The sequence below is a fragment of the Petaurus breviceps genome, unplaced genomic scaffold, assembly GCF_028583685.1.
Source record: "Petaurus breviceps papuanus isolate PSGF00001 unplaced genomic scaffold, PetGlider_PUasm1.0 99, whole genome shotgun sequence".
In the NCBI taxonomy this organism is placed as follows: domain Eukaryota; kingdom Metazoa; phylum Chordata; class Mammalia; order Diprotodontia; family Petauridae; genus Petaurus; species Petaurus breviceps.
This window is the reverse complement of record NW_027187465.1, coordinates 20,622,786-20,650,329: the sequence shown is the minus strand read 5'-3', so window position 1 is coordinate 20,650,329 and position 27,544 is coordinate 20,622,786. Positions and strand designations below refer to the sequence as shown.

Genomic DNA, 27,544 nt, shown 5'->3' with positions numbered 1-27,544 from the left:
ATAACTGTCTCATTTCTACCTTTTTTATTGGTGCAGTGATCAGAAAGGGGAGTCAGATCTTTCCAGAAAGCTTGTTGTAATAAGGATCTCCTTCTTGTTCATCTTGATGGTGTTGAGATTTGGGCTTGGAGTTTTAGTCTTGCTTTCCTGGTCCTGGAAAAAGAGGGCTTGTCCTAAATGCAGTGCTGGCCTTTTCACCCTCCTGGACTACACCCAGACCCTGGGCTCTGTGGAACTTAGCTAGTCTGGGCTGGTCTTAGGGGGAAAGGGAAAAACATGCATTGTCTGTTGCAAAGTCTGCTACGTGTGGCTGTGCTGGGCAGGCAGGTGAGGTAGGCTGCACTGAACACAGATTTTAAATTGTTTGTGCTTGTGTTTGAAATTTGAGTTGAATTGAAATGTTCCCCTTTTAGGTGTGTGCTTTTGTCTTCATTGTTTAAGCTTTAAAGACTGCCTCTGGATGGGGTAAGGGTGGAGACAGGGGACAAAACAAATCCTTACCGCCCCAATGGGCTGTGGAGGCAGATGCTTAGCTAGAGTCTGCTGAGATAGGAAAATTGGCCCCAGAAAACTGATGTTGTCATCTTGATGGTGCTGCCTTCTCTCCACCTTAGCCGTTTGGGGAGATCTGTCCCTGCTTCCAGAGTGATGTGATGGTCTGTGAAAGGAGCAGCTTCATCAAATGCTAATCCTGCCATTGATTTCCCTTGGACAGCCCTGGCTTGTTTGGATCTCTGGCAGGCTCAGCAGGTGCCATTGCCGGTTGGCTTGCCCACATTCTGGCTTTTAGAAGTCACTCACTCTTTAGACACTTTGCTAACAGACAGGAGCTTGCTTTCTGAAGTACCTCACGACAGAAGCAATTGCAAGTTGCTTGGTTTTCTCAAGGATTTGGGATGTGAAAAGCAAGCACCGAGGATTGCGGGCTTGACTTTTCTGTTGGACTGGTGGCATCTTCTTCCCTTTAGTCAGTGTGCCTGTGCTGAAGGAGGCAGGGACACAATGAGCTGAGCCATACTCTGCACGAATGAATGTGGAGGCAGCTTTAATGCTGTCATTTGGTGTCCTGGGAGCTATAGATTATCTCCAAAAAGAACCCAGCCAGAGCCTTTGTGCAGTCTGCCTGAGATGCCTGCCCAGTCACTACTGCATTCAAAGGGCATTTGTTACAAGTTCATCCTCTGCTGAGTTTTTTTACCCTGGGCAGCCAGGGGGCGCTGTGGCCTAAACGGCCGTGTAGACTTGCTGCTGGCCACTGCAGGAGCTAAGCGCAGGAGGGGCCTGGCTCCTCCTTTCCTTCACCCTCACCCTCACCCTCCTCCACCCAGTTTTCTCCCACCCAGTTGTCCCCAAGCAGTTCATCCAAGCCTCCTTTCTATTTCTTTCTCTTTCTCCAGTGGTCCCACTTCAGAGATTTGAATGTATTGTCTCATTGTCCAGTCTTTAAGCCAGAATGACAGACAACCAAAAGGGATGATAGTCCCCCTTTTTTAGTCTTGTATTTCTTCTGCTGTTGCCCATCCTTCCTGACTTTTCCTGGCTTGCTACTTATTCCCTCCTGATTAAAGTTATTTGAGGTGCCTTTGATCCTAATTAAAGTATGCACTGGTAGGTACAAGCAGTTCTTAGACTAATCCATGGATTGTTATGGTTTGAATTTTGTACATTTCAGGGTGACTCTAAAGAAAGATTCATTATAACTGGCAAAAGCAGCTCTGAGCGGTTTGTAGGTAACTAGTTATATAAAAGACATCGCCTGCTGGGCTTTCAGATCCCTGAGTGTATTTGAAGGATGCTAGTATTTATGATGAGGGGAGAAGGGGCCAGGGTTTTAGAATTAAATCTTTAGCTTGGTTCCAGGCTCATCTATTGGGTAGATGTGCCTATTCACTGATTTGGTCTCCTTGTTGAGGGGAGGGAGCAGGGCCTTCCTACATCAGCCTTGGAGACCCTCCCATTGCAGAGGATTCTGAGGAGCCAGCTGCCAGGGGCTGTGTTTGCACACTGTGCCATTGTGGAGCAGTGGTTTTCAGGTGAAAGTCTATTTAATCGAGATTATGATTTCCTAGTGCTCTCATTTGTGTCTCCTTAAAGTCTGGTTTCATTTTGTTACTGAAGTCCCTCTTTCTCCAGTGGGGATGTTGCTAAGTCAGATCTGGAGCTGTTTTTAGTTTGCCCAGGCCTGGTGCACTGCAGCCATTTCACTGACAGCTAAACAGATGTCATGGAGTCCTCTGGTGAGTCTAATAACTGACATGTCTCCAGTAGAAACTAGTATCTACCTTTAAACCACAGCCTCTGTTAATTTCCCTTATTAAAAGTTACTGTCTCCTTCTTTGGCAATCGGTGGGTTTCCCTTTGGTGATGATGCAGTTTTATTTCATTCAGTTTCACATAAAAGCCATGGGTAGTGTCCTTTGGTCCTGAATAAACACTAAACAGCTTAGAGCTAGAAAGGTCATTAAACACCTTCTAGGATAGGAGTTCTTAACTTCTTTGTCAGTCTGGTGAAACCTAGGAATCCTTTCTCACAATCAGGTTTTCAAATGCAGAAAATAAAATACAAAGGATTTAAAAAGGAAACCAGTTGGGGGTAGCTCAGTGGCTATGTGGCTCAGTGGATGTGGCCTCAGAAACCCTGGACAAGCCACTTAACCTTGATTGCCAAGCCACTTAACCTTGATTACCTCTAAATAGATAAATAAAAATTTTAAAATAAAAAAGGAAACCAATTGTATTGAAATACATTTATCCAAATCCTTCTTAAAAAGTTCTTGAGTTCCAGTTAAGGCCATTTGATATATTCCAGCTTTTTCATTTTATAGATTAAGAAACTAAGCCCAGAGAGAGAATTAGGTAACTTGCTTAAGGTCACTTAGCTAGGAAGTAGCAGAGACAGAATTCAAATCCAGGTCTTCAGACTCCAAATCTGATGCTTTTTCTACCATACCATAATTTGCTCTAGTGGTTTTTTAGTAGGAATTAGCCCCAGTGTTAAAGGAGCAGCAGACCTGTGGAAATTCCATTCTCCCTCATCCCCCTCCAGAAGAGGTCCATTTTAGTACTGCAATGATCTTCTGGTTTCCTGCTGATAATTTTACTTTAAATCATTTTCCCTTTTGTGTGTCCACTGCCACTATTGTTGAAAGAACAGATAGTCCTTTTTTTTCTAGGACTATTTTTAGTAACTAAAGCAGCTTGTTATTGCATCGAAGAATATAAATCCTTAAAATATTGTTAGATTCTTTGGTCTCTTCCCCCTCTACTGCTCCTTCTCTTTCATTGTCATATATACACAGGTCTCCTCATATTAAAAAAAAAAAACCCAAACACCCACATTCGCTTGCCCCTGCTATGCTACCTACTGTTCTATTTCTTACTAGGCTTTCATAGCCAAGTCTTTTCAAATGAGTGGTCTTTACTTGCTGCCTCCATTTTTTTCTTGATCCACTTGGTATACGTTCCTCCTGAATATTGGTAGTCTTCTTTATTGCCAAATCCAGTGGTTTTCTTTGTCTTCATTCCCCTTGATCTGAGTTATGTCTGACATTACTGACCATGTTATTGAACATCTTTTTGTGGACTTCCATGTCTTAAACTTACTCATTTCCCATAATTTACTTTTCCACCCCACCCCTGCTGTACCCAGAGATGGTAATAACCTTGATTTTGTCATCACCCATAAATGCACCATTTTCATATTAATGACATTTTGTTATCTAATCACAGTTTATTGTCATTCTACCTCTCCCTGTGCTTTGAAATCCTAAACTGTATTCTTTAACCTCATTGTGACCTCCAGTCCCTTGACCCTTCAAGTTCGTTCCCAAGTCATCATGTTTGAATTGTCTGCCCTCTCCTCTTTTCCCTGTCTTGGCCTTTTGGTTTTCATCTCTACACTGTCCCTTGGGTCCATTGCCGTTGTATCCTGTCACCAGTTTTGCCCTGTCCAGCCTCAGTTTTGGATTACTCCCAACTATCCGTAGCCTTCACCCCTATTCATGTGCTGCTAAACAAAGCTGGTAAAAAAATCATGAAACTGTGCTGCTTGGATCCATTACAAACGTATGTTACATAATCTCATTTAGGTCCTCACTGCAGCTAGGCAATTCTAATTGACTATTTTACTGCAGTTATTCACAGCCTTCCTTCCTGCTCAAGTGCTTATCTTTAATCTTCCTCTCTTCACTATTTACTTCCCTCTTGCCTGCAAACATGCAGATATTTCCTACACCCTAAAAACATCCTCACTTGATCAGTTCATTCTGGCTAGTTATAATCCCATATCTCTTTTCCTTTGTGTGGTTAAACTATTGAGGAGGCCATCTGTGGTGGATGCCTTCACTTTTCCTCTCTCTCTTCCCAATTTTCTATAATATGGCTTTAGACCTCATCATTCAACCAAAACTCTTCTCTCCAAAGTTATCCAATAGACTCTTAATGCTAGACCTCATGGTCTTTTCTCCATCTTCATCCATTGTTGCCTGTCTGTAACCTTTGAAACTATTGACCACTCTCTTCTTGATTCTGTTATGCCTCCCTCGGTTCTTTTCCTACCTATCTAACCACCCTTCAGTCTCCTTTCCCAGATCTTTATCCAAGTCATGTCCATTAACTATGATTGTCCCCCCAGGCCCTATCCTGGACCCTCTTCTCCCTCTGTGATGTTTCACTTGGTGATCTTATCAGCTTCCATGGATTCATCTCCTTGCTGATGATTCTCAAGTCTGCTTATCCAGTCTCTCTCCTGTCATCCATTCTTACATTTCCAGCTGCCTATTGGACATCTCAAACTGGATGTTTCAATAAATATCTTAAATTCGGTATGTCAGAAATTGAATTATCTTTCCCCCTCTCAATCCTCTCCTCTTCCTAACTTCCCTCTTACTGTGGAGCATACCACTCTCCTCCCAGTCCCCTGCATTCACGGCCTATGTGTCATCTTCGACTCCTCATTTTCTCACCCTCCATATTCAATCTGTTGTCAGGTTCTGTTCATATACCTTCACAGCCTCTCTTAGATATGCTCCCATTGCTCTTCTAACACTGCCACCATCCTTGTATAGGCTCTTATCATTTCACCTGTGCACTATTGCAATAACTGCTGGTGGGTCTAATGACCGCATGTCTCTCCATGCCAGTCATCCTTCATTCAGCCACCAAGTGAAGGCCTGACCAAGTCATCTCCCCTGCTCATTTTCCAGTGGCTCCCTTTATCCTCCAGGACCATATACAGACTGCTCTGATTGGCATTCAAAGCTCTGCACAACCTAGCCCCCTCTTACCTTTCCAGTCTTTTACATATCTCCATGCCATACACTCTTCCACCCAGTGACATTGTTTTGCTGGCTCTTCCCTGAACAAGAGGCTCATCTCTTGAGTCTGGGCATTTTCTCTGCCTGTCTCTCCTTCCTCAGCTCTGCCTGTTGACTTTCCTGGCTTCCTTTAAGTCCCAACATAAGTCCCATTTTTTTTACAAGAAGCCTTTCCCAACCCCTCTTAATGCTAGTGCCTTCCTTCTGCTAAGTATTTTCTGTTTATCCTGTATATAGTTTGCTTTGTATGGATTTGTTTGCATGTGGTCTCCCCCATTATATTGGAAGCCCCTTGAAGGCAGGGACTGTCTCCTGCCTCTTTTTGTATCCCTAGCACTTAACACAGTGCCTGGCACATAGTAGGCACTTAATAAATGCTGATTGATTGATCAGGTACTTAGTAAATACTTATTGACTCGATCTTTATGTCCAGCTCTTCCTATTCCTCATTCTCTAGTTCTCTTGCCCACTTTACATTTCTGCTTTGGTCATAACTCAGCATGTTCAGGATTGAAGTCATTAATTTCCCTTTTTAGCTACCTTGTCTCTGTAGATAGCACCATTCTCTTAGTCTCACAGGCTGGTAACCTTCAACCTCAACTTTAATGCATCCTGTTTTGTCTTCGTAACCTATTTTGCAAAGCCCTGTTGTTTTTTATTTCTTCAGAATTGGCCTCCCACCCCACCCCATAATGCCCCCACCTTTGTTTGAGTCTTGTTTGCTTCATCCGTGGATATGGGCAGTCATCTGTCTGGCCTGTCACTTCAGTCCCTTCCCCGATCCATTAGAGCTCCTCTTCCTTAAATACTGTATCATCATGTCACTCTTCCCAGCTCAGAAGTATTTTGTGAGTCCCAGGTTAGTGCCACAGTGTGTCTACACTTGCCTAGCATTCAAGGCTTTCTATAACCAGACTCTGCCTTAATTCCAGGTGTCCTCAATGTGCAGCGCTCTTTTTCCTCAGCCATGGTCATTTCTGCCTGTCTTCTCACTCTCCCTTGGGATACCTTATCTTTTCTCCTCACTCTGCCCAGCTGTGTCTCTTAGCCATTCTTCACTGACCAGTTCACATTCAGCTGTACCTAGAAGCCTTTGCTGACTGACCACTCCGGCTCTTGCTGATGCCCCCATCTGTGACTGCCTATAACAACTATGCACCATGGTTTGATTTACTTGTATCCTGTCTTATTATTGCTTAGAGGATGTGAATGAGTTTAAGCCTCCTGAGGGTAGGCCTGTTTCTTATCCTTCTATACTTGGACACATGGGAGGTGCCCCAGAAATGCTTGGTGACTCACGTGGGCCTTTTTTGTTTCCCTGCGTTGTCCCTTAATACTCCCGCCATTTGTCTAACAAGAGTTCCCTGGAGCCCATGGTGCCGACAAAGGGATGAAGCCGCGCAGTGTGATTTCTAGAGGCTAGCGCTGTCACTGTTTCCTGCCACACTCTTGTGCTCTGCAGTGTTTCCAGGAGGGAGAGGCAGACACAGAGGTTACTGTTCCCTTGAGTACAGGACAGTGTCATAGGAAAAGCCTGAAATTCCTTTGGATCAGGTAGAGAACTTGACTTTGGAGATATGTATGTGGTGATCCCTGTTGTCATAATTATTCCAACTGCTGAAACCCGAGTGATGGCCTGTCAGACACATGTTCTCAGGGCCCCCATTGGGCAGCAGCAGCAGCAGCAGTGAGGAGTTGGGGAGGAGCCCCTCAGATTTCTCTGTGGGGAGGAAGAGCGTGTTTTGATCTTTGACAGTGAAATAGCCCTATGATTCAGCCCCCTCTCAAGGATCCTTGCCATCAGTGCTTTGGCCTGGCCAGGGAAGTGCGGGCGGCCCTCGGGGAGAGAGAGTTTGCCCTTGGGAGGTTGTCGTGGTGCATCCAGTTCCCTTGCTTTGTTTTTCTTGCTTCCTCTCTCTGCTTTCCTCACTGGGTGAGATGATTGATCACCTTCTGGCTCTGGTGGCCTGCTAGAAGAACATGCCTTCAGAGCCCCTGGTGCATGCCCTTCCTGCAGGGGGCTCTTCTTCACCTTGGTTCTGGACCTCTTAAGGGGCACTCGTTTTGTCAGCCCTTGGTTCTAGGTTACATTCCCACTTTTGCTTTCAGCTCTCAGTCAGCCAGGGCCAAAGATCTGATTTGTAGATTCCTTCTCGCCCTTGTCTCCCTCTTCCTGTTCTGTCATCATTAGCATCCCTGTTTTAGGGTTCTTTGGAGGAGGGTGAGGGAGGGGTCCGAGGGAATGCAGATAACACTTCGGAAACAAATAACATTAAACTTGACAGGTCTTTAGTAACTTTTGTAAATGGAGAAAGAATGCAGTCCTATAAGATTGCTGGCCTGAATGAAAGTTTAAATAATTAGAATTAAAATGCGCCTTGAGGGGCAGTATCCTTTTGTATTCTCTTAGTGCTAGGAATGGAGGAGCCTGTTGATCGTGTAGGCGGCCTGAGGCATTAGATCTGAAGGCATGGGCTGGTGGTGGTGTAGAGTTGGGGGCTGGTTTGAAAGTCAGGAATTCTTGATTTTCATAGTGTCACTTATCTTCAGTCTGCCTTTGGACAAGCTGCCTTGTCTTTGCTTCACTTTTTCTGTATGGAAACTGAGATGTGTTATGTTAGATCATGTCTCCGGGGTGTGATGAGGATGGATTCTTGTTTGCCAAGTATATTGAGATCCTCAGATGAAGGGAGCTGAGGAAGAGACACGGTATTATTCATTATTAGACTCAGACAGCTGCCAGCCATCCAGTAATTAGCTCCTCACTGTGCTCATGATAAAGGGTCCCTTGCCTGTCCTTTATAACGTCCTCTCAGGGGTAAAGGACAGTCTCAGACGGTGGCTCATTAGAATACAGTCTGCATTCGAGAAGAGGGTGGTGGGGCCAGCCTGAAGGCAGTACTGGCCGTAGAATTTCCCCTGCCCTGGCACTCGGTTTGCTGGTATTTTGTTCTAGTGTTTTCTGCAAGTATTGGAACGCTGTTTTGTCCTTCAGGTTGACATCCCGAGGTAGCAGACGGGCTTACTTGGCGATCATTATCAATGTGCCTAATAGGGAACATAATAATAACAATAATGGTAATAATAGCTAACATTTCGGTAGGGCTTACTGTGTGCCAGGAATTGTGCTAAGCACTTTATGATGATTATTTCATTTAACCCTCACAACAGCCATGGGAAGTAGTTATTATTATCCTCATTTTACAGACAAGGAAACAGAGGCAAACAGAAGTTAAGTGACTTGCCCAGGGTCCTACAGCTAGTAAGTGTCTGGAGACTTGATTTGAACTCAGGTCTTCCAGACTCCAGGCCTAGTGTTCTCTCTGCTGCACCCTTGTTGCCCCAGGCTTCTCTAGGCTTTTCTCCTCTTCTTCCTAGTCTTCCGCTTCCTCTTGGTTTCCTCAGCTCTTTGAAGCTTTGCCCAGGTTTTGCTGCTGTCTCTGCTTTTGGGACTAGGCTGTACTTTCAATGGGCTGATGCTAACACAGATAGCATCATCCTACAGGAATATTTGAAGTGAAACTTGCCTTTTTAACTGCTAAAGTTTTGTTCTGGGTCAAGGAGCTGATTGTTTTTGGCAAACCTTTGTTTTTACTTTTGCTTGTTTAGTGGCATTTGAAGTGATTGCTCTAATCCAGTTTTGAATTCATCTTTTGAGTTCTGAGTCCACAAGAGTCCAGAAGGAATTTTTTCTGTAATGTGGCAGTATTGATTGTGAAAACCAGCCAAGAGTTCTGGGAAGGGCAGTTGTGAGGCATTCAGTGACCTTCATTCCTTAATCTGGAGTCATTTTTGGATTTGAATGACCTTTTTGTTGTCAAACTTCTGCATTAAATATACTCTCTTTCTGTTTCAAGTTTTAACCAGCCAAATGACTTGTGGCACGAGCTGTCTCTCAAGGTTGAATATTACATTTGGAAACTAAGATTGAAACACCAATTCAAACTGAGGGTTGATACCTCTCTGAAATTCAAAGTAATAAGATGGGAATTTAATTATTATTATATGAAGTATTATGTGCTGTCTCTGGTGAAATTTCTTGGTGATGAACCACTTGGGTATTCTGAATTTGTTGGTTGTTTCCCCTCTTTGTGTCTTTTACATTGCTGATTTGACCATTCACATTTTGTCCTGCATCTGTGGAAACCCGTTGGGGGGGGGAGGGGGGCCCTGTCTTTAGCCCACCTTACTGTCCCCCTTCAGAGTTAGCCTTCTTCCTACCTAGTCTTCTCTGCTTTCCAGGCCCTTTCCTACTGCAGGGCTGCCCCACTTCCTGACAACCCTTTTCTTGTCCCCTTTCTCTATGGCCCCATCTCCTGTCTGGTCTCATTTCCCAGAACTGTGCTTTGTATCACGTGGGCTTTGATGGCGAGATACTTTCTCTGGCCTCTGTGACTGACTGTCTTCTGTATGTATGCAACTAGAGAGGCCTCAGCCTGTAGTCAGGAAATCATCCTGAGTTCAGATCCAGTCTCAGACCCTGTGCTGTTTGGGTGACCCAGGGCAAGTCACTTAAACCCTGTTTGCCCCAGTTTGCTCATTTCGAAAATGCAGCTAATAATGGCACCTACCTCCCAGGGTTATGGTGAGGAGCAAATGAGACAGTAATTGTGCCTGGTATATAGTAAGTGCTGTGTGAGTGTTAGCTGTTATTATTCTTGTCCCCTCTGGGTTTGGGGAGTGTCTGTGTGGGCATTCATCGATTATTCTTGGAGGTGGATATCCGGTAAAGATAGACATTAAAGGGCTAACAGCCAACTTAACCAGGCTCAAAAGGCACCAAGAATTGAGCTCTCTCTACCCCAAAGCATCAGAAACCAACTCATGTGGATGATCAAGGTTACCAAGGGCCGCCCGGCTGGGGTTTACAGTTTAGTAGTCATGCTGCTGGAGTGTTACCTGTGGGCTTGTTGTGTTTACATGTGTATGTGTGTGTCCATGTGTCCCCACGTGTGTGCACCTTTTCTTCTCTGAACTCTAGGAATTGATCGTGTTTATATTGTGTGCACGGTGCTTATTTACTGCTTAATAAATGTTTGTGCTCTCTCTCTTTGTCTGTCTCTTTGTCCCTCTCTTTCTCTTTACCTTCATCCCTCCCTTCCTCTCTTATTCCCTGATTTTTCTATTTTTGGATGCAATTCATCTCCTACCTTCTCTCCTTCCCTGCCTGCCCCTAATGTTATTTGAGTATTCCTTCAGGTTTGTATGGTTAGGAACTGTAGGAAAAGAGAGGGGTATGAATTAGAAACATGGAGACATTATGAAGTTATAGGAAATCTTAAGAGCCTGTAGTAGTGCCCATTGCTTGTCTCAGTTGTATTCTGCTTGTTTTTATTGCCTAGATTTCCTAGCACAGGTGATTCAGAAATATTTCTTGAATTCCTAACACAGTTACTCTTATTTCTATCCAGACTTTACAACAGCAGGAATGCAAGCTCCTATATAGCCGTAAAGAGGGTCAACGGCCAGAAAATAAAAACAAAAACAGATATAAGAACATCTTGCCTTGTAAGTATCAGTAGGCTGCATTTCCCTTAGTAGTCACTTCCAACAATTTCGCTTTCCCCGATAGTGCTGGAGAGATAATGGCTTTGTCCCCATCTCACCAACTTAGAATGCTTAATCTCTTTTATTGTAGGCAGCATCTGTAATGACCCGTTCTAGTGGGAACCCAGAACTCCCATGTTACTAACATTGTCATTGATTGGAGAGTTGGAAAATGTTAGAGTTGGGGGTGTGGTGGGGATCTTGCTAATTATTTAGTTCAGACCCTGTAAGAGCAAAGCTGAAGCTTGGGATCCAGATGTTAGATCATCTTGAGTCCATTGTGTTGATGATAGAGATGACATTTTACTTTTTGAACTCTGCTTAGAAGAGGATATTGGGAATGTTCCCAGGGGTAGCTTCCTCTCTTTTAAAATGCCAAATTCTGGTAGGGACAGGATTGCCTTTTGGGGGAAAGAAAGAATACTTCTGACATCTGGAGAAGGCCTGGTTCCAGCTCTGTTGAGGATACCTTGGGGGATCTGGAGGTGGATGCTGATGCTTTGATGCCATCTTCTGGGACCTCCTTATGGCATAGAAGTGACATGTTGTTAAGGGCTGTGCCAGCTGGACGAGGCTGGCTAGTCCTCCCAAGATGCAAAGACCCAGCAATGCACCATGTGCCTGTTAGCCCCAGGACTAGTCTTAATTCATTTTGGCCACTCCCACTATTGACAATGGCAGCTAGACTACTAGGGTGCTGTAGTAAACCTGGCAAGCTTCACTAGTTTGTATTTTTACTAAGAATCAGGTTTAAAACAAATTTTTGTTGTTGGGATTTATAAAACCCAACTCAAGTCTCTCAGGCTTTCTCTCTACTAGGTTGATATTGTTTTATTTACTGCTCCCAATTTTTTTTTTAAAGAAAGCACCTTTGGCAGCTTGATGGGTGATTTTCAAGTGCACTTTCATTGTCCTTATTGCGGGTGGGCTCTTGGCATAATTTTTTATCTAGAGGCAACAGAATGCTGCTGGATTTTGGATTAATTGCTAGACGAACCAGGAATTCTTTGTGTAAGTTATTGAAAAAAAATAGTGTTAATGACTTTGTGGTTTCTCTCTCTAGTTGATCATACCAGGGTTGTTCTTCATGATGGGGATCCAAATGAACCCGTTTCGGATTACATTAATGCAAACATTATCATGGTAAGCTCTGCATTCTCACTCTACAGTCCTGACACTGGGCTGCCAAGGTTTATATTTTTTCCTCCTTTCATCTAGAAAAATGACTTCCAGGTAGAATTCCTGTCATTGTTTAAGGCATATTTCTTTTGTTTTCTAGCCTGAATTTGAGACCAAGTGCAACAATTTAAAACCCAAAAAGAGTTATATTGCGACCCAAGGCTGTCTGCAGAACACAGTGAATGACTTCTGGAGAATGGTGTTCCAGGAGAATTCACGAGTTATTGTCATGACGACGAAAGAAGTGGAGAGAGGCAAGGTAGAGTATGAGATGGACTGGTGGATCATGGGAGAGCTGGGAAATTGGAGGCCCGGGGGCAGCAGCCTCTGTGATGTTAAGAGACTGTCCAGGGCCACCCTGCTGCTAGGACTCTGGCACAGGCCTGCAACTTCCTACTCCATTGGTTTTGGCAATGCGTCAGGGTTGTTTGTTTGTTTTTGTGATGAAATATTTTGAGACTATTGGAAGGTTTAAATTGACCATGGTGGGAGTGAGTCACCTTTTTAGCAAACCTGAACTTTTATGGAACTGATCTCTTGATGAGAGAGATGACACTTTTGGAGATTCCCCTGATCTGTCAGGTGACTCAGGTCCTGTTTAGTAATCACTGATCATGCAAACAACCAACTGGGAGCTTTTCACTCATTGAGATTTCTGTGTTTTCATCACTGTGTTTGGGGTGAATGTTTTTTCATTTTCAAAAAAAATTCACTAGTTTATATCTGAATTTGCAGCTTTAAATCAGTCATATCTATACAAAACATATTAAACCACTTCTTGAATAAAAAGCCACATGGTGCTTACACCTTTGTAGCAGGGGCATTGGAGCCCCCAGATCGTTGTTGGCATTCTTCAGATCATTTTTATATTAGCAGAGTAGAGAGCTGGAAGGTTGCTTTTCTCTCTTTCTCTTTTTTTTTTGTAAAACCCATTACATAAGCTTGCTACTTACAGCCTGGCATTAAAGACCTTTGTAATGAGGCTTATGTACAATGAAAATTTAACATCTTTCTCCCAAAGGGAACTGTGGTGTCATTAGTTATCCTTGGATTTATTATGTGGAACACAGATTTGATTATTGCCAACCTTGAAGTGCTTTCATAAAGCTGAGAGCGTGCTCTCTTCTGTTTCCTGGGTCTGAAGGGGTGAGCTTGAGGCCTGAGGCTCTCTCCCTTGGGTTCTGCCCTTCATTGAGTCTCATGCTTGAGTGAAAATACAGGTACCTGCCTGTCCTTGAAGGATGGGCTGTGAAGGGAAAATAGCTATGATGGCTTCAGAATAATTGGTTTGGTCTGAGGAGCTGTCGCATGCATATGAGATGGCTGAGATGTGGTGTATTGCTGCAGCTGGATTGCAGGGGACTCTTCTTCACCCAGTGCCAGCATGCTCCCAGCTATACCCCCTCTCCCCTTTCTCTTAGCTTTAGGATTAGGCTACCTGGACACTTTGGAAGCTCTTTTCCATATCTTCCCCAACCCACTTGTTGCCCTAGTAAGTGGGGGGAGAAGTCAGAATGTTTATTTTGAAATAGCTTTGTGTTGCAGTGAAAGAAAATAGAACCTTTCTGCGTTTTCATTTAAAAGTATGCAAACAAACATAATCCGGAATTTCAGCGTTAATTTGCCGAGGGTCCCAATGGTATCTGGGAATCTGCCAGAGCCTGCTCTCCAGGGTCATGATTTTGTCTTCTCACCTTCTGTAGAGCTCTCTGCTCTCAGGAGTTAACAGAAGCTGCTACCAGAATTAATTGGTCAGTGACCGCACTGCATATAATCAGGAGGGGGAGAATCATTTACTTGGAGAATGACAAAACTGTCTTGGGTCTTCCAGAAACATGCTCAGATCAGAATCGTGCTGAAGGGGAAGGCACAGGTTTGAATTGAAAAGCCATGAGAAACAGACCATAGCAAGTCACCAGTTCCCAGGACTTCAGTGAGTCCCTTGGCTCATCTCCCATCTCCCTGTGGTCACTAAAAAAATACATGACTTGTGGAGTTCTTTGGGTATCTATGCCAGCCATTGTTCTGTCTGTGACAATTGTTTAACTGGAAATCACTGTGGCTCATAAATGCAGAAGGCAGATTTCTCCTCCTGTAGTTTGGGCTTTGAGAATTACGGCAAGTGGACTGGGGCTCAGGGTGAGGTGCTACAGGAAAAAGAAAGAGTACAGAAAGAGAGCCCATTTCCAGAATGGCTTGCCAACGAGCAGGAGCACATCCCTTATTTAGCATAAAAGCTCTCCTTGTTGCCGGCAAGAAACTTCTTTTTGGTGCCATCTTTTTCATTGTGCCTGTTATTGAAGCCAGCAGCTGTGAGGAGCTTGGCTACCTCTGACTCCCAGATGTAGCTGAGGGAAGGGTCTCCTCGGTGGTGCCGTATGTAGTAGCTACCGGGAGCAGTTCCTTCCTGTTTTAGCTAGCTTTTTGAAATATAGAGTGTGGGAGGTCTGTTCACACTAGGGTTAGGCAAGGCATGGGAAGCATCTGGAGCAGAATTCTATGCTGATATGAAAATGCACTAGATAACTTGAGAAGCCCATCGACTTCCCCACTAACAAAGTGATAGGCAGGTTGAGTTTGAAAGGAAACTGAGCTGTTGCTGGATGATTCTCTCATCCTGGTTGATAGTTCTCATTTTGTTTTCTTGGCATATTAGAAACATGAATGAGTCTTGGGATCCTGTTTGAATGCTGGGTAATTATCATTATTATTATTATTTTGTTTCTCTGCTGGGGAAGGTATTCTATATAGGAAAACTATGCTAAAAAGCTGCTTCCTCCATTCCCACCCAATTCAACTTTTCCTCATTATTTCTGTTAAGTTTTTTCCCCCTATTCTCTCTCTCCTCATTCTTTCCCTAATTGTGGTTGATCCTACAAGATTCTATAATTTACCATCTCTTTTCTCACACACTCACACACACACACACACACACACACAATCACTTAGTCATCTTGTCTAATCCTGAGACCTCAATTATTATGCATGCCAATGAGTCCCTAGCCAAGGTCAGGGGAACCTGTGGCCTCAAGGCCACATGTGGCCCTCTGGGTCCTCAAGTGCAGCCCTTTGACTGAATCCAAATGTCACAGAGCAGATCCCCTTAGTGTTGTTGTTATTGTATAAATTGTTCTCTTGGTTCTACTTACTTTTCTTTGTAGGAATTCATATAGGTCTTCCTATATTTCTCTGAGACTTTACCCATCGTTCTTTTTTTTTTAATATTTAATTTTTATTTTATTTTTTTCCTCAATTACATATAAACAAAATTTTTTAACATTTATCTTTTAAAAATTCTGAGTTCTACATGTATAGCTTATATGAGGTTGTTTACTAAATTAGGGAAGGGAGGAAGGGATAGAATTTAGAACTCAAAAACTTTTTTTAAAATGTTAAAAATTGTTTTAACATATAATTAGGGGGAAAATAAAATACTGTTTAAAAAATAAACAAATTCTGAGTTCCATATTTTCTCCCTCCTACCCTCCTCTTCCCCCTCCTTGGGAAGGCAAGCAATTAAAAAAAATTCTTTAGTATTAGTTTACAACATTCAGTTCCACAAGTTTTTGAGTTCCAAATTTTCTCCCCCCACCTCCCCAATGGTGGCAATCTGATATAGGTTCTACATATACCTTCACATTAAACTTTAGTCAAGTTGTAAAGGAGAATTACAACCAATGGAATGAATAATGAGGAAGAAGAAACAAAACAAAATGAAAAAGAGAGCAAGTCGTTTGCTTCAGTCTGCATTCAGGCTCTGTAGTTCTTTGTCTGGATGTGGATCGCCTTTCCATCACGAGGCCTTTGGAGTTGTCTTGCAGCCTTGCCTTGCTGAGATGAGCCCAGTCTATCAGTCGGTCATCACAGATAGGATATTTCTGTAATGGTGTAGTGTTCTCCTGGCCCTGCTCCCCTCACTCGGCATCAGCTTATATAAGTCTCTCCAGGTTATCATGAAGTCCGTCTGCTTCTCATTTCTTACAGCACAATAGTCTTCCATTGCCTTCATATACCACAACTTGTTCAGCCATTCCCCAGTTGATGGGCATCCCCTTGATTTCCACTTCTTTGCCACCACATCATTCTTAAGGTATATTACCTTAGAGGCAACTGGGGGGCTCAGTGGACAGAGCACTGGGCCTGGAATTGGGAAGACCTGAGTTCAAATTTAGCCTCAGACACTCTTTATGTGACTCCGAGGAAGTTGCTTAACCTTTGCCTCAGTTTCCTCAGTTGTAAAAAAAAATGGGGATCATAATGTCACCTGCCTCCCATCCTTATCATCAGGATCAATGAGATGATGTTTGTAAAGCACTTAGCACAGTGCCTGGCGCATAGTAAGTGCTTAATAAATGCTTTTTCCCTTCCATTACATTAATATGCAGTAATTTGTTCAGTCATTCTCAAATTAATGAGCACCCTCTTTGTTTCCAGTTCTCTGCTACTACAAAAAGAGTTGCTATAAATATTTTTGTCATAAAATTTAGGGAGAGAAGAGGCAGTGGACAGGGACAGGCAAAGGCTGTGATGTTGGAAGAAGAACCCTGAGGTAAAAAAGGGAAAGGGCAGCCTGCCATCTCTAATCTCCCTTTTTGGCTTTGTGGTTCAACTGTTCACTATGAAAAGGATATGCCTTGGGGTGGGTGGACCAGTCTGAGCTCAGAATTGGCCAGGCTCAGCTGCCCTGGGCCTGCTGAGGGCAGCTCCTCAGCACTGAGCCAGTTCTGACGCAGGAGCCCAGCTGTATGGGCAGCCAGGGAGGCCAGACCACTTGCTCCATTGTGCCCAGAGGGTGGGGGTGAGGTGGGAAGGATGATGGAGGGAGGGGATGATGACCATCTCATTTTTTTTTTTTTTTGAGATACAAGAAGTCCATTTATGAGAAGTGATGTGAGTGACACATTCTGGGAATGGGGCCTTCCATAGTCTGGCTCTGTGGTGGGAATAGCAGGTGACCAGAGGCTAATGTGTGTCCTTTAGGGTCCTGCCCTTGGGCCAGGGCAGAATAAAAGCTCAGGTTGATTTCTCAAAGAGGTACTCGAGATCTGGTATTTCTGCTCTTTCTTCTTGTTCTTGGCAAAGTCTCTTAGCATCATCATGACATCATTTTCAAAGATCTTGAGGGTTGGCTTTGCTTCTGAGCAAGATGCAGTTCTCCAACATGCCTCTCTTCCTGCTCTCATAGAGCAGGCGAGCCCTCTTGGTTTCAACTGGTTCATCTGTTCGCTCTTCTCATGGGGGTAAGGGGATTTCAAGCATATCCTTTTGAGAATCTGCTGGGCTGTCCCCTCTGTAGAACCGTCTGAACAATAAACTACCCACAAAGGGAGACACAAGAGTGTGCTTGGACAAGCCAAGAAGCTGAAGAGCGGGCGTGGGCACGGCCACCGCCGCCATTTCTGCTCAGGCCTAGCTGGAAGCGCGTCTGCCTGCCACATCCGGGCACCTCGTGCCGGCCCCAACCTGCCCACAGGGTCTCAGAGGGGAGGTGCGATGACCATCTCATTTACCCACAAACTTAGCAGCTTTTTCATTTTTTCAATTCCCTCCTTGGGCCCTTGAGAGTTTATGTCATTTTCTGATTCCTGAACCTCCTTTTTGTGGATATAACCTTGCCTGTATCATGCCTCTTTTTTTTTTCTCTACTGCACATAGCGACTGACATGCATGATTGCCAATGCAGAAGTGAAAATGAGATTGCTAATAAAATCACAGGAATGCTTGAAGTTGTGAAAGTTAAACATGGAAATGTTGAGGATTGACTGTACAGTTTATTGACTTTTGAGTCATAGTTCCAAATTGCTTTCCTGAATGGCTGGACCTACATATAACTCTACCAACAGTATATTAGTGTGCCTGTCTTCCTACAGCCTCTCCAGCAATGATAATTTTTTTTTGACCTTTGTCAGTTTGATGTGTGTGAGGTAAAACTTCAGAGTTGCTTTAATTCACATTTTTAAAATTACTAGTTATTTGGAGCATTTTTTTTTATGAATGTTGATAGCTTGGATATCTTCTTTGAGAGCGTCCTATTTATATCCTTTGACCACTTTTCAATTGGGGAATGACTCTTATCTTTTTATAAATTTGAATTAGTCCCTTATATATCTTGGAAATGAGACCTGTATTGGAGATCTTTGTTCAAAATATTTCTTCTATTCATCTTCTTTCTAGATTACTATAACCATCCTTGTTCAGAATCATACTTCTTTTCTCACCTAGGCTATACTTCTTTATTGGTTTTCCTGTCTCAATCCTTTCTCCAACCCATCCTTCACACCTCTGACACCTCAGAATAATTTTCCTAATACATTACTCTGATCATCAGTCCTCTATTCCCAAACCTTTAGTGGCTCCTCTTGCATACTGAATAAATTAAAATTCTTGATGTTGGTGTTCAGATCTTTTACATCCAATTCTAATCTACTGCTTCTTTTCATGAATGTGACTTGTTCCTCCTTTCCCTCCTCATTTGCTCTCTCAGAAGTTTGTCTCCTTTTTATCTGCTGCCATGCTGGTAGATGGGTGATTCTGTAGAAGGAAGTTGCTGCTGTAATTCAACATTGTCAAGTTCTCTGGGGGTAATCCTTGTGGGCAACTATTTCTACTCTAAAACTATAGGTCCTGGGGCGGCTACGTGGCACAGTGAGTAAAGTGCTGGCCCCGGAGTCAGGACCCGAGTTCAGTTCTGGCCTCACACACAACACAGACACACAAACTAGCCATGTAACCTCGGGCAAGTTACTTAACCCCAATTGCCTTCCAAAAGGCAACCCCCCCTCAAAAAACCCCCCAAAACTGTAGGTCCTGTGTCCCCATTTTCAATTAATAAATCAATTACTAATACTCAGTCTTTACTGACATTACTGAAAACACAAAGCAAATATATAACATTTGCATATCATTTCATCCATAAACATCAGTCAGTCTCTCATCAGTGTACTTTGTGTCTGTGGGGATAGTAGGTATATGCTTAAAGCCTCAGGGGAATAGAACACATGTATAGAAGTATGTGGTCAAGTCAGCACATAGCTCTGGAATTGTAGACGTCTTTATCTTCTCTCTGTCTGAGGAATTTTCCATAAAAAATATCCCTGATGAACACTGTGAGGATGCTTTTTGCCAACTGTGCTGGATTAATCCTTCCCTACTCATGGCATGTCAGCTGGCCAGATTGATTTACAGATATAGTCTCTTGGATTTTCTTCTTCTAGTCTGTTAACTCTGCTCAGCTGGGCTTCCTCTTCAGCAGCATCTCACCTGATTCCTTCACCTGAAGCGGTGTTAGATGCTTTCAGGAGAAGGTCGTGACCTTTGTCCTAATATTGGCAAAAGTCTTTCTAATTTTGCTTCCGTCCAAGATTCTTCTTCTCTACCTCTCAGCAGTCACAGGTGGCAAGGCAGAAAGTATCTTCCGTCTTCTCTTTGTATTCTCAGATACAGAGGACATGATATATCCTCTCCGTTCCTCAGCAGCAGGGAAGAGAAGAGAGCTTCTGTTTGGCCAAGACAAGCCTGTCTTGAACATGCCTCTGAAGTCTATGCATTACCACTTTATGAGAGTAACCACATCCCACATAACCACATACTCCTCTTCTGTCACTGCACTGTAAGGCAAAATACATTTGTCTTATAATCATAAAGCATCTGGTGTTCATATTTTTCTAGCTATTAACTTCAATGTTCTTCAGTTTTTCTTTTCATTTTAACCTTTGAAGCACTATTTTTGTTTTTTTTTTTAAAATTTTAAATATTTTAAATTAAATATTTTAAAAATTCTGAGCTCAAGACACCGGTAAAATGACAATTTCCATTTCCAAGGTGGTTTGTACGTGAAGAAAATAGAAGTCTGTACATGAGACTGTGGACCATGAATCTGTTATTGTTCAGTCATTTTCAGTTGTGTTCAACTCTTTGCAACCTCATTTGCAGTTTTGTTGTCAGAGACACTGCAGTGGTCTGCCATTTCCTTCTCCAGCTCATTTTACAGATGAAGAAATTGAGGCAAACAGGGTGAAGTGACTTGCCCAGAGTCACACAGTTAATACAAGTCTGAGGTCAGGTTTGAACTCAGGAGAACAGCAGGCCTGGTGCTGTCTGCTGAACCCCCTAGCTCCTGGAGTCTGTTAGTTACAGCTTGCTTTTTCTTTAATGTGTATAACTTCAGCTGCTGGCCTGCTTGTCTGTCGTTCCTTCTGGTCTTATTCCTTTTCTTTCTGTACACAAAAACAGAGCATGCTCTTGTTGTATGCAGATGAGCAGCTACTGTCCTAGAGAAATGAAGCATAGGGCCGCTAGGTGGCGCAGTGAATGGAGCCCCGGCCCTGGAGTCAGGAGGACCTGAGTTCAAGTTCGGCCTCAGACACTCGACACAAAAACTAGTTGTGTGACTTTGGGCAAGTCACTTAACTCCACCTGCTCTCCAGAAAGCAAATTAAAAAAAAAAAAGATAAATGAAGCATATGTTTGCCCCAAACAGATGAACTTTCAAGGGTCACTGCCCCTATGTATGCAGTGTTTCAGCCACACATAACCTAATCTAGAGGGGACTGCCTCCTCCCCCCAAAAAACTCCAAGTCCACCTCTATCTTTATCTGTTCTAATTCCTCTTTTCCTTCAAGGCTCCATAAAATGGCATCTTTTCCATGAAGTCTTCCTAGACCCTTTCTTCTTCCATCCCTACTCCCACCTGAAAATACCCTCTGTTCACATCGTTCTTTTTAACTTTGCCTGAAATCCTCCCTTACACTCGTTACATCCTCCTTTGTGTTATAGGCATGTGTGTATTTATGAATTTTCTCATTTTAAATAATAAGCTCAGAGCAGGGACTGTGTACAGTGGATCTGTATTTTCAAAGCGTAGCCCAATGCCACAGATATGATAGGTGCTTAATAATTTTTAAAATTGAATTAAATTTCCTTCCATTTGAAAAGTTTTTTTTTTTTAAATGGTGTTGAGATGCCAGAGTTGAGTCTTGATTTGTCTTCATGGCTTCAGTCAGATCACCATTAAGTGAGACTTTAAGATATGCTTTCTGAATTTTAGATTTTTATTTAACAATTCATAGGGACTAATTCATTTTTGATTCTTTCCAGAGTAAATGTGTCAAGTACTGGCCCGATGAATATGCTCTAAAGGAGTATGGGGCTATGCGTGTTAGGAATGTCAAAGAAAGTGCTGCCCATGACTATACGCTGAGAGAACTGAAGCTCTCTAAGGTTGGACAAGTAAGTACATGGATATACTTTAGGGTCTTTGGAGGCTGTTCATGGGGGCATTTGTGGATGGGACCCTCCTGGCGTAAAATGAAGGGTTTCTTGATACACTTTCCTTCTGTTGGAGGATCAGATCCAAATGGAATGATTTTGCTTTATGTTTAAACCTTATATTTGGATATGATGATTTAACTTACTGAAGAAACAAAGGCATTTGCGGGGAGGCTGTTTACTTTGTTTTGGGGTAGAAGTGAGAGGGAAATTCAGTGTGGGCTAGATAGAGAATGCAGGTTCAGTTTTCTGCTAGCAACCAACCTGCCAGTCTTGATGTTATCTTATGTCTCTCAGCAGCAGATGGGACAAAAGACTTATTTTTACCACAGACAGATGTAATTTTTCCTCCATCAGCATTAGCAGCGTTCTTATCTCACCTGGTGTAAAGCACTTCTGAGTTTTTCTAAGTGCTTTCATCTATGTCATCACATTACATTTCTATAGGAGGCGAAGTTACTTAGGTATATGAGGAAACTGAGGTTCAGAGGCCCCTTGTTGTGGTTTGTGTTATCTCTCTTATTAGTGACTCATGAAGGTGTAGGGAGGAGATCAGCGGCCCAGCTTAACTAGGTCATTGTAGTTGGACTCGAGGCTGGGAGCTGGATTCATGGCTCAGCTTTGTTATTTGTAACCAGTGACCTTGCCATCTGTAAAATGAGGAGTTTAGACAAAATCATCTCCAAGGCTCCTTCAGCTCTAGACCCGATGGTTCCTATAAATTATTCACAGATGAGAGAATTTTATGAGAACTATTGATTGGCCTAAAATAGACCACACTCAATTCAACTCAACCAGCATTTATTAAATACCTGCTGGGTGTAAAGGCAGAGGCACTGGGACGTCTCTGGTAGGATGCTGGCCTTGAGATCAGCAAGACCTGGGGCCACATCCTGCCTTGTACACTTACTTGTATGACTCGGGGAAGACACTTATCAGCTTCTCTCTAGATCAGTGATGGGTTGTAATTTTCACTGGTGGAGGGAATGCCCAGAATGGTTTTTTTCTACCTTGACAAAGATTCCAGATCCTTCTTTTTTACCTTTAGTATATGCAAGGCACAGTGCTTGAGGTCAGGGCTTGAAAGATGAGGATAGTATATGTCTAAGAATTGATAGTCTGGTGGGAGGAAGGACAAATGCACAAATCATCAGTTCCTTATGGGGGACTGGGACTGGACTGGATGGCCTCTCAGGTCCCTTCCGGCTCTAAATTTATGTCCTGTGACATGACAGAGAGTAGAATGAGGACAAAGGGATGGGTCTAAATCAAGTGCTGTTTACTAGTGTGTTTCCCCTCCCTCTCGTCTCCCTTGTGCTAGGCACGTGTGCTATATCCACCCAGGAGAAAGCGAGCTCCTTGAGGACTGGGACTGTTTCAGTCTTGTCTTTGTATCTCCAGTGCCTAACACAGTTCCTCACATGTAATCGATGTTTAATAAATGCTTGTGAATTGAATAAGAAATATGAGGAGAGAGAAAAATTGTATAGTGTGGCCTTTGTGGAGGAAGTGGTGGGTGTTTTGAGCTTTGAAGGAAGAGAGAGATCAACAGAGATGGAGGGAAGATGGCTCCCTCTTCTGGAGGGGATAAAGAGACCTTAGTTTGGGTCCAGTTTGGCTGTAACTTAGAATATGTTAATGGCTGATGTGTGAGGTAAGAGGGACCAGGGCATTTGGAGCCAGGCTGTGCCTGGCTTTGAATGCTGCAACCAGGAGTCTGTAGCTTGCTCAGCACCTACATTTACATAGTACTTTGAGACTGACAGAGTGTTTTCCATTGGTTATTTCTGTAGGTATATTGGAGGATCCTGTCCAGAGCTGATCAGATGAGGGAATGTAGGCCAAATGCTTGCAAATCTACTCTTCCCTAGTTTAATGTCCATGTCAAGAGCCCATTTGGCTTCTACTTAAAGACCTTATGGGTTGAGGGGGGAGGAGGGCCCTGCTTTGTTCTAAAAGACTAATTACCCAAGTAAGCTCAAAGCTTACCCATAAAAATATGACTGTTGTATGAAATTGACTTTAAAAGAACTGGGCCCAAGTCCAGCTACAGAAAAAACATCTTAAAAGGTCCCAGAGATGGTAACTTCAGCTCTTTTGTGGGAATTTTGTTGTTTTTAAATGCCAGTTTCTTTGGATCATTTAGTATCCCTGATTGTTCCTGATTTAGGGAAGTTCTCCCCCTTGGAGTATTTAATTCTTTCCTGCTGCTTCTTGGCTCTACTTCAGGGGAACACGGAGAGAACAGTGTGGCAGTATCATTTTAGAACCTGGCCCGATCACGGCGTGCCCACTGACCCCGGGGGTGTTCTGGACTTTTTAGAAGAGGTCCATCACAAGCAGGAGAGCATTCCTGATGCAGGCCCTGTGGTGGTGCATTGCAGGTAATCATCCAGATCATGGCAGAGCTTTGGTGTGGTTCTGGGTAGAGAGAGTCTTAATTTCCCAAACCAGGGGGAGGCATGCTACCTGCTCCCCCATTTCCCACCTCCCAGCTCTTAGAGGAGAATATGAACATTTGTAGGAAACCTGGATAAACAGTATAAGAAAAAGATATTTGTCACCTGTGAACCTGTTCCTTACTGGGTCCTCAAGACTGTAATTCCAATCAAAATATTTATTGAATGGCTGTTGTAAGTAGAGGGCTGAAGCTAGGGCTGGGTGTGGTATAATGATAAAAAAAAAGGATAAGACACAATCCCTGGCTTATAGGTGTTTATGAGCTTATTCGATTTTCTTTTTTTTTTGTGTGTGTGTGTAGGTTTTTAGATTCTAATTTGGTTGTGGTTTTGATCTCTTTTAACATGGAAAGAAGAGATTCCCCCCCCCCCCCCCCCCCCATGCTACTGTTGATTGCTTTAAATAGATATGGACCATTTCCCATGCAGGGCTTTGGTGAGAGCTGTGATCTCATGCCTCATGCCTTCACACTGGTGCCCACAAATGTATCATGCCCCACATTTGGGGTAAGCTGTGTGTCAGGAGGAGACTTTATTTTTGTAGATTATATTTGCACAGTGGGCAAGTAGATGTGTGGGAGGCCACTTAACTTTAGTTATTTGTATAACTTAATTAAAATATGCCTTGTTAAAAATAATCCCCCTCCCCTGACATTTGTTCTATTTTCAATGTTCTTATTTTGAACACTTCCCCAACACAATGTGTGCATGCACACACATGCACACGACACACGCACATCCACATAGAGGAAACCATATCCATCCCTTGAAAGACTTTGCTGTCACTGGAAGAAAAATGAGCAGCTTTTTGTTTTCTTCACCCACAGTGCTGGGATCGGCAGGACAGGAACTTTCATTGTGATTGACATCCTTATTGACATTATCAGAGAGAAAGGTAAGTTGGCTGCAGGGTCAGAAGCTCATATGCCTGTTTTCATGGTTTTTGGGAGAGAGAACAAGTGACCCTTATCAGTAGGAGAAATGGATTTAAATGGGACCACCAAACTTGTATCTTTCCAGAGCAGTTCTAGCTGGTGCAAGAGGTGTAGGTGGCACAGTTGGCAACTGGAATTTGAACCAAAGAGCTGTCCCCTTGGACCGGGACCTTTAATGGCCGCCCACACACTGTTTTATGGGACATGGAAATGAATGATTCTTGGCTGCGCGAATCCTTGGGGACAAGGGATATCAGTGGAAAGCTTGTGTGTGTGTATGCAGAGGCCTGTTGTGTGAGACAAAGGCAGGGTCAGCTCTGCTGTTGGTTTTCTTCTAGGTGTGGATTGTGACATTGATGTTCCCAAGACCATTCAGATGGTGAGATCGCAGAGGTCAGGGATGGTCCAGACAGAAGCCCAGTACAGATTTATCTACATGGCTGTGCAGCATTATATCGAGACTCTGCAGCGCAGAATCGAGGAGGAGCAGGTACAGTTGTTGCATACATGTACGAGTAGCCTTCATGCTGCATTTTCTCATCTGATCTGAAATGATTTGAGTGGAGGACAGCTCCAGCCTGGAGTGCCTTCTGTCCTTTGCAAGCCCTTCTTCAGGCCCCAGGCATATCAGTGGTTATCGACATTCGCCTCCTTTTGAGTAAGGAGCCAGTGCCCATACGAGGGTCCTCCGATGGAGCAGTTGTAGAAGACTTGTGGAGCACGAGAGTGACCCTCACATACGTTTGGAGCTTTAATGAACTTGCTATTTGACCTCTTTGAAGGAGGAATGATAAGGAAATAACTAGATTGGAAGGCCCTGGTTTTCCTTGTATTGTGCACAGTGAGCTTAGAATGCAGAACTCCTAAGCTTTTGGACCATTACTGTAAGCCCAGAGCTTTGGTCTGGGTTTTATTCTCCAAATTTCCATTTCTTAGTCTGAATTTGGTCACTCTGATAATACCCAGGCTTTGGGGTGGCCAGTTTTTAGTGCTGTTGAGTAGTTGGAACCAGTGAAATTTCAGTTTTAATAAGATCTGGGTAATGAAGAAGAATTTGAAATTGGAGTGTCTCCATCTAAAAGCTATTCATATCAAACACAAAGCCGAGTTAATTAGGAATATGCTGAGATGAGGAAAATAAGTAGAATGGCTTTTTTTTCTTTGTAACGTAGCTCTTGCTGCTGCTGAAGTCTTGTCTAAACATCAAAGTGGTTTGTCGGTATTATTGTGATTGCCTTCCAAAGATCTAGGCCACAGCCTGAAGCTTTCGTTAGAATGGTAATGGGCACTGCATGTGACGGTTTTTAGTTCAGCAAAGTGGCAGTCGCATTGCCAAGGCTCACTTAGTCAGAACGCAAGGCCTGTTTGTCAGGAGCAGACCTTAGTCTTCACTGTCTGCTTGCCAGGATCTTATGTGGCAACTATGAAATATTGTGCCGTTAACATGGCAACAAAAGGCCGGCTCAGGGATTTTTTAAGGTTTCTGTTTTTTAAGCTCTCTGTTCCTTTAATCTGTATTTAAAATTGTGTGAGTAGATCAGTACAAGTTGGGAGAGTTGAGGTGCTTGTGTTGTTGGGAGGGCAGTGTGCCCTAATGGGAAGGGCCCTGTGCTGGCTTGGGGATCAGAGGAGCTAAATTTAATTCAGGCTCTGCTGCTTAGTTAGCACTGTTAGGCCTCTGGTCAAATCCTCCGGCGTTTCTGGGGCGCCAGTTTCCTTATCTGTAAAATTATGAGGTCGAATGAGGTGGTGTCTGAGGTCTTGTCTGGTTCTGAATTTATCACCATATTTTTGTCTCTCAAGACGGCATCTAAAAAAAAGGCTCAGTATCTCCCATTTACTCTGTTTATGTCTGGAATGTCCACAGTTGTTTGCATATTGTCTCCCCTGTTAAACTGTGAGCCCCTTCTGGGCATGGACTGTGTTTGCCTTTGTATCCCTAGTGCTCAGTATAGCACCCAGCACACAGTAAACACTTACTAAATGCTTGTTGATAATGATGATGATCTTCGATGATGGTTCTATGTGCCAGACATTGCACTGAGCATTGAGGGTGCAAATTAATCCCAGCCCTGACCTCATGAAGTTCACATTCTGATGGGGAATGGCAGCGGACACATAAAGGAGAGTTTGAGAAGGAATGGGTGGGAGAGGAGAACATGACCAGGGAGACTGGGGGTTTTCTTAGAGGTGTGAGTTTAGGGGTAGGTGGGTGTAGTTGAGAAGAGTAGAGGCCTCTTATGTTAATTGGTGCTACTCATCACATACCCCAGGACTTCTGAAAAGTGGTACCAATTCTTGCTTTGATGAATATGGGTATTCTTCTTTCCTACTACCTCAGTTCTGTTTTACCCTCACTGTTTAAAGTGCTGAGTTAGAGTGGATAATTTTTTTTTCCTACACAGAAGAAGCAATCAATTGAATTGAGTTGCATTTTTTTTTAAAGAGTAAATTCCTTGAGGTCAGGGGCTCTTTTATTTCATCCTCTGTTGAATTGAACTGAGTGCAAGACCTCTGCTTTAGCCGCCTTTAACTTAGTTATTATTTTTCTTTGTTTCTTGACATTTGACACATAGCATTTTGGACAGCTTTCTCAATTTCTTAATGTGAACATGTGTTTTTCATTTTCTTTTTTCTCACTATGTAGAGACTCAGGTTGGTGGCTTCCTGGGGGCAGAGAGTAGAGAAAAGCAAGAGAAAACCTAGACTGTGATTCTCTTTTGAAGAGTTAAAGATGAAAGGATCTAGAATTACCTCACATGGAAAGTTATCTTTCTCTATCTGTATCTCTCAATATATGTATATATGGAGGAGGGAGGGAGGGAGGGAGGGAGGGAGGGAG

At 43.3% G+C, this 27,544-nt stretch overlaps 1 protein-coding gene across 2 annotated transcripts in view; it reads left to right on the top strand.

Annotated features, from left to right (window-relative positions):
- The window catches only part of PTPN11 (protein tyrosine phosphatase non-receptor type 11), a 72,531-nt gene that overhangs the window by 31,936 nt on the left and 13,051 nt on the right, over window positions 1-27,544 (top strand). For both annotated transcript variants that reach the window (XM_069081600.1, XM_069081601.1), the window contains exons 7-13: window positions 10,727-10,823; window positions 11,926-12,005; window positions 12,142-12,300; window positions 21,138-21,269; window positions 23,538-23,692; window positions 24,595-24,662; window positions 25,041-25,192. In XM_069081600.1, the coding sequence (XP_068937701.1) occupies window positions 10,727-10,823; window positions 11,926-12,005; window positions 12,142-12,300; window positions 21,138-21,269; window positions 23,538-23,692; window positions 24,595-24,662; window positions 25,041-25,192 (843 nt within the window). The remainder of the gene's footprint in view (window positions 1-10,726; window positions 10,824-11,925; window positions 12,006-12,141; window positions 12,301-21,137; window positions 21,270-23,537; window positions 23,693-24,594; window positions 24,663-25,040; window positions 25,193-27,544) is intronic.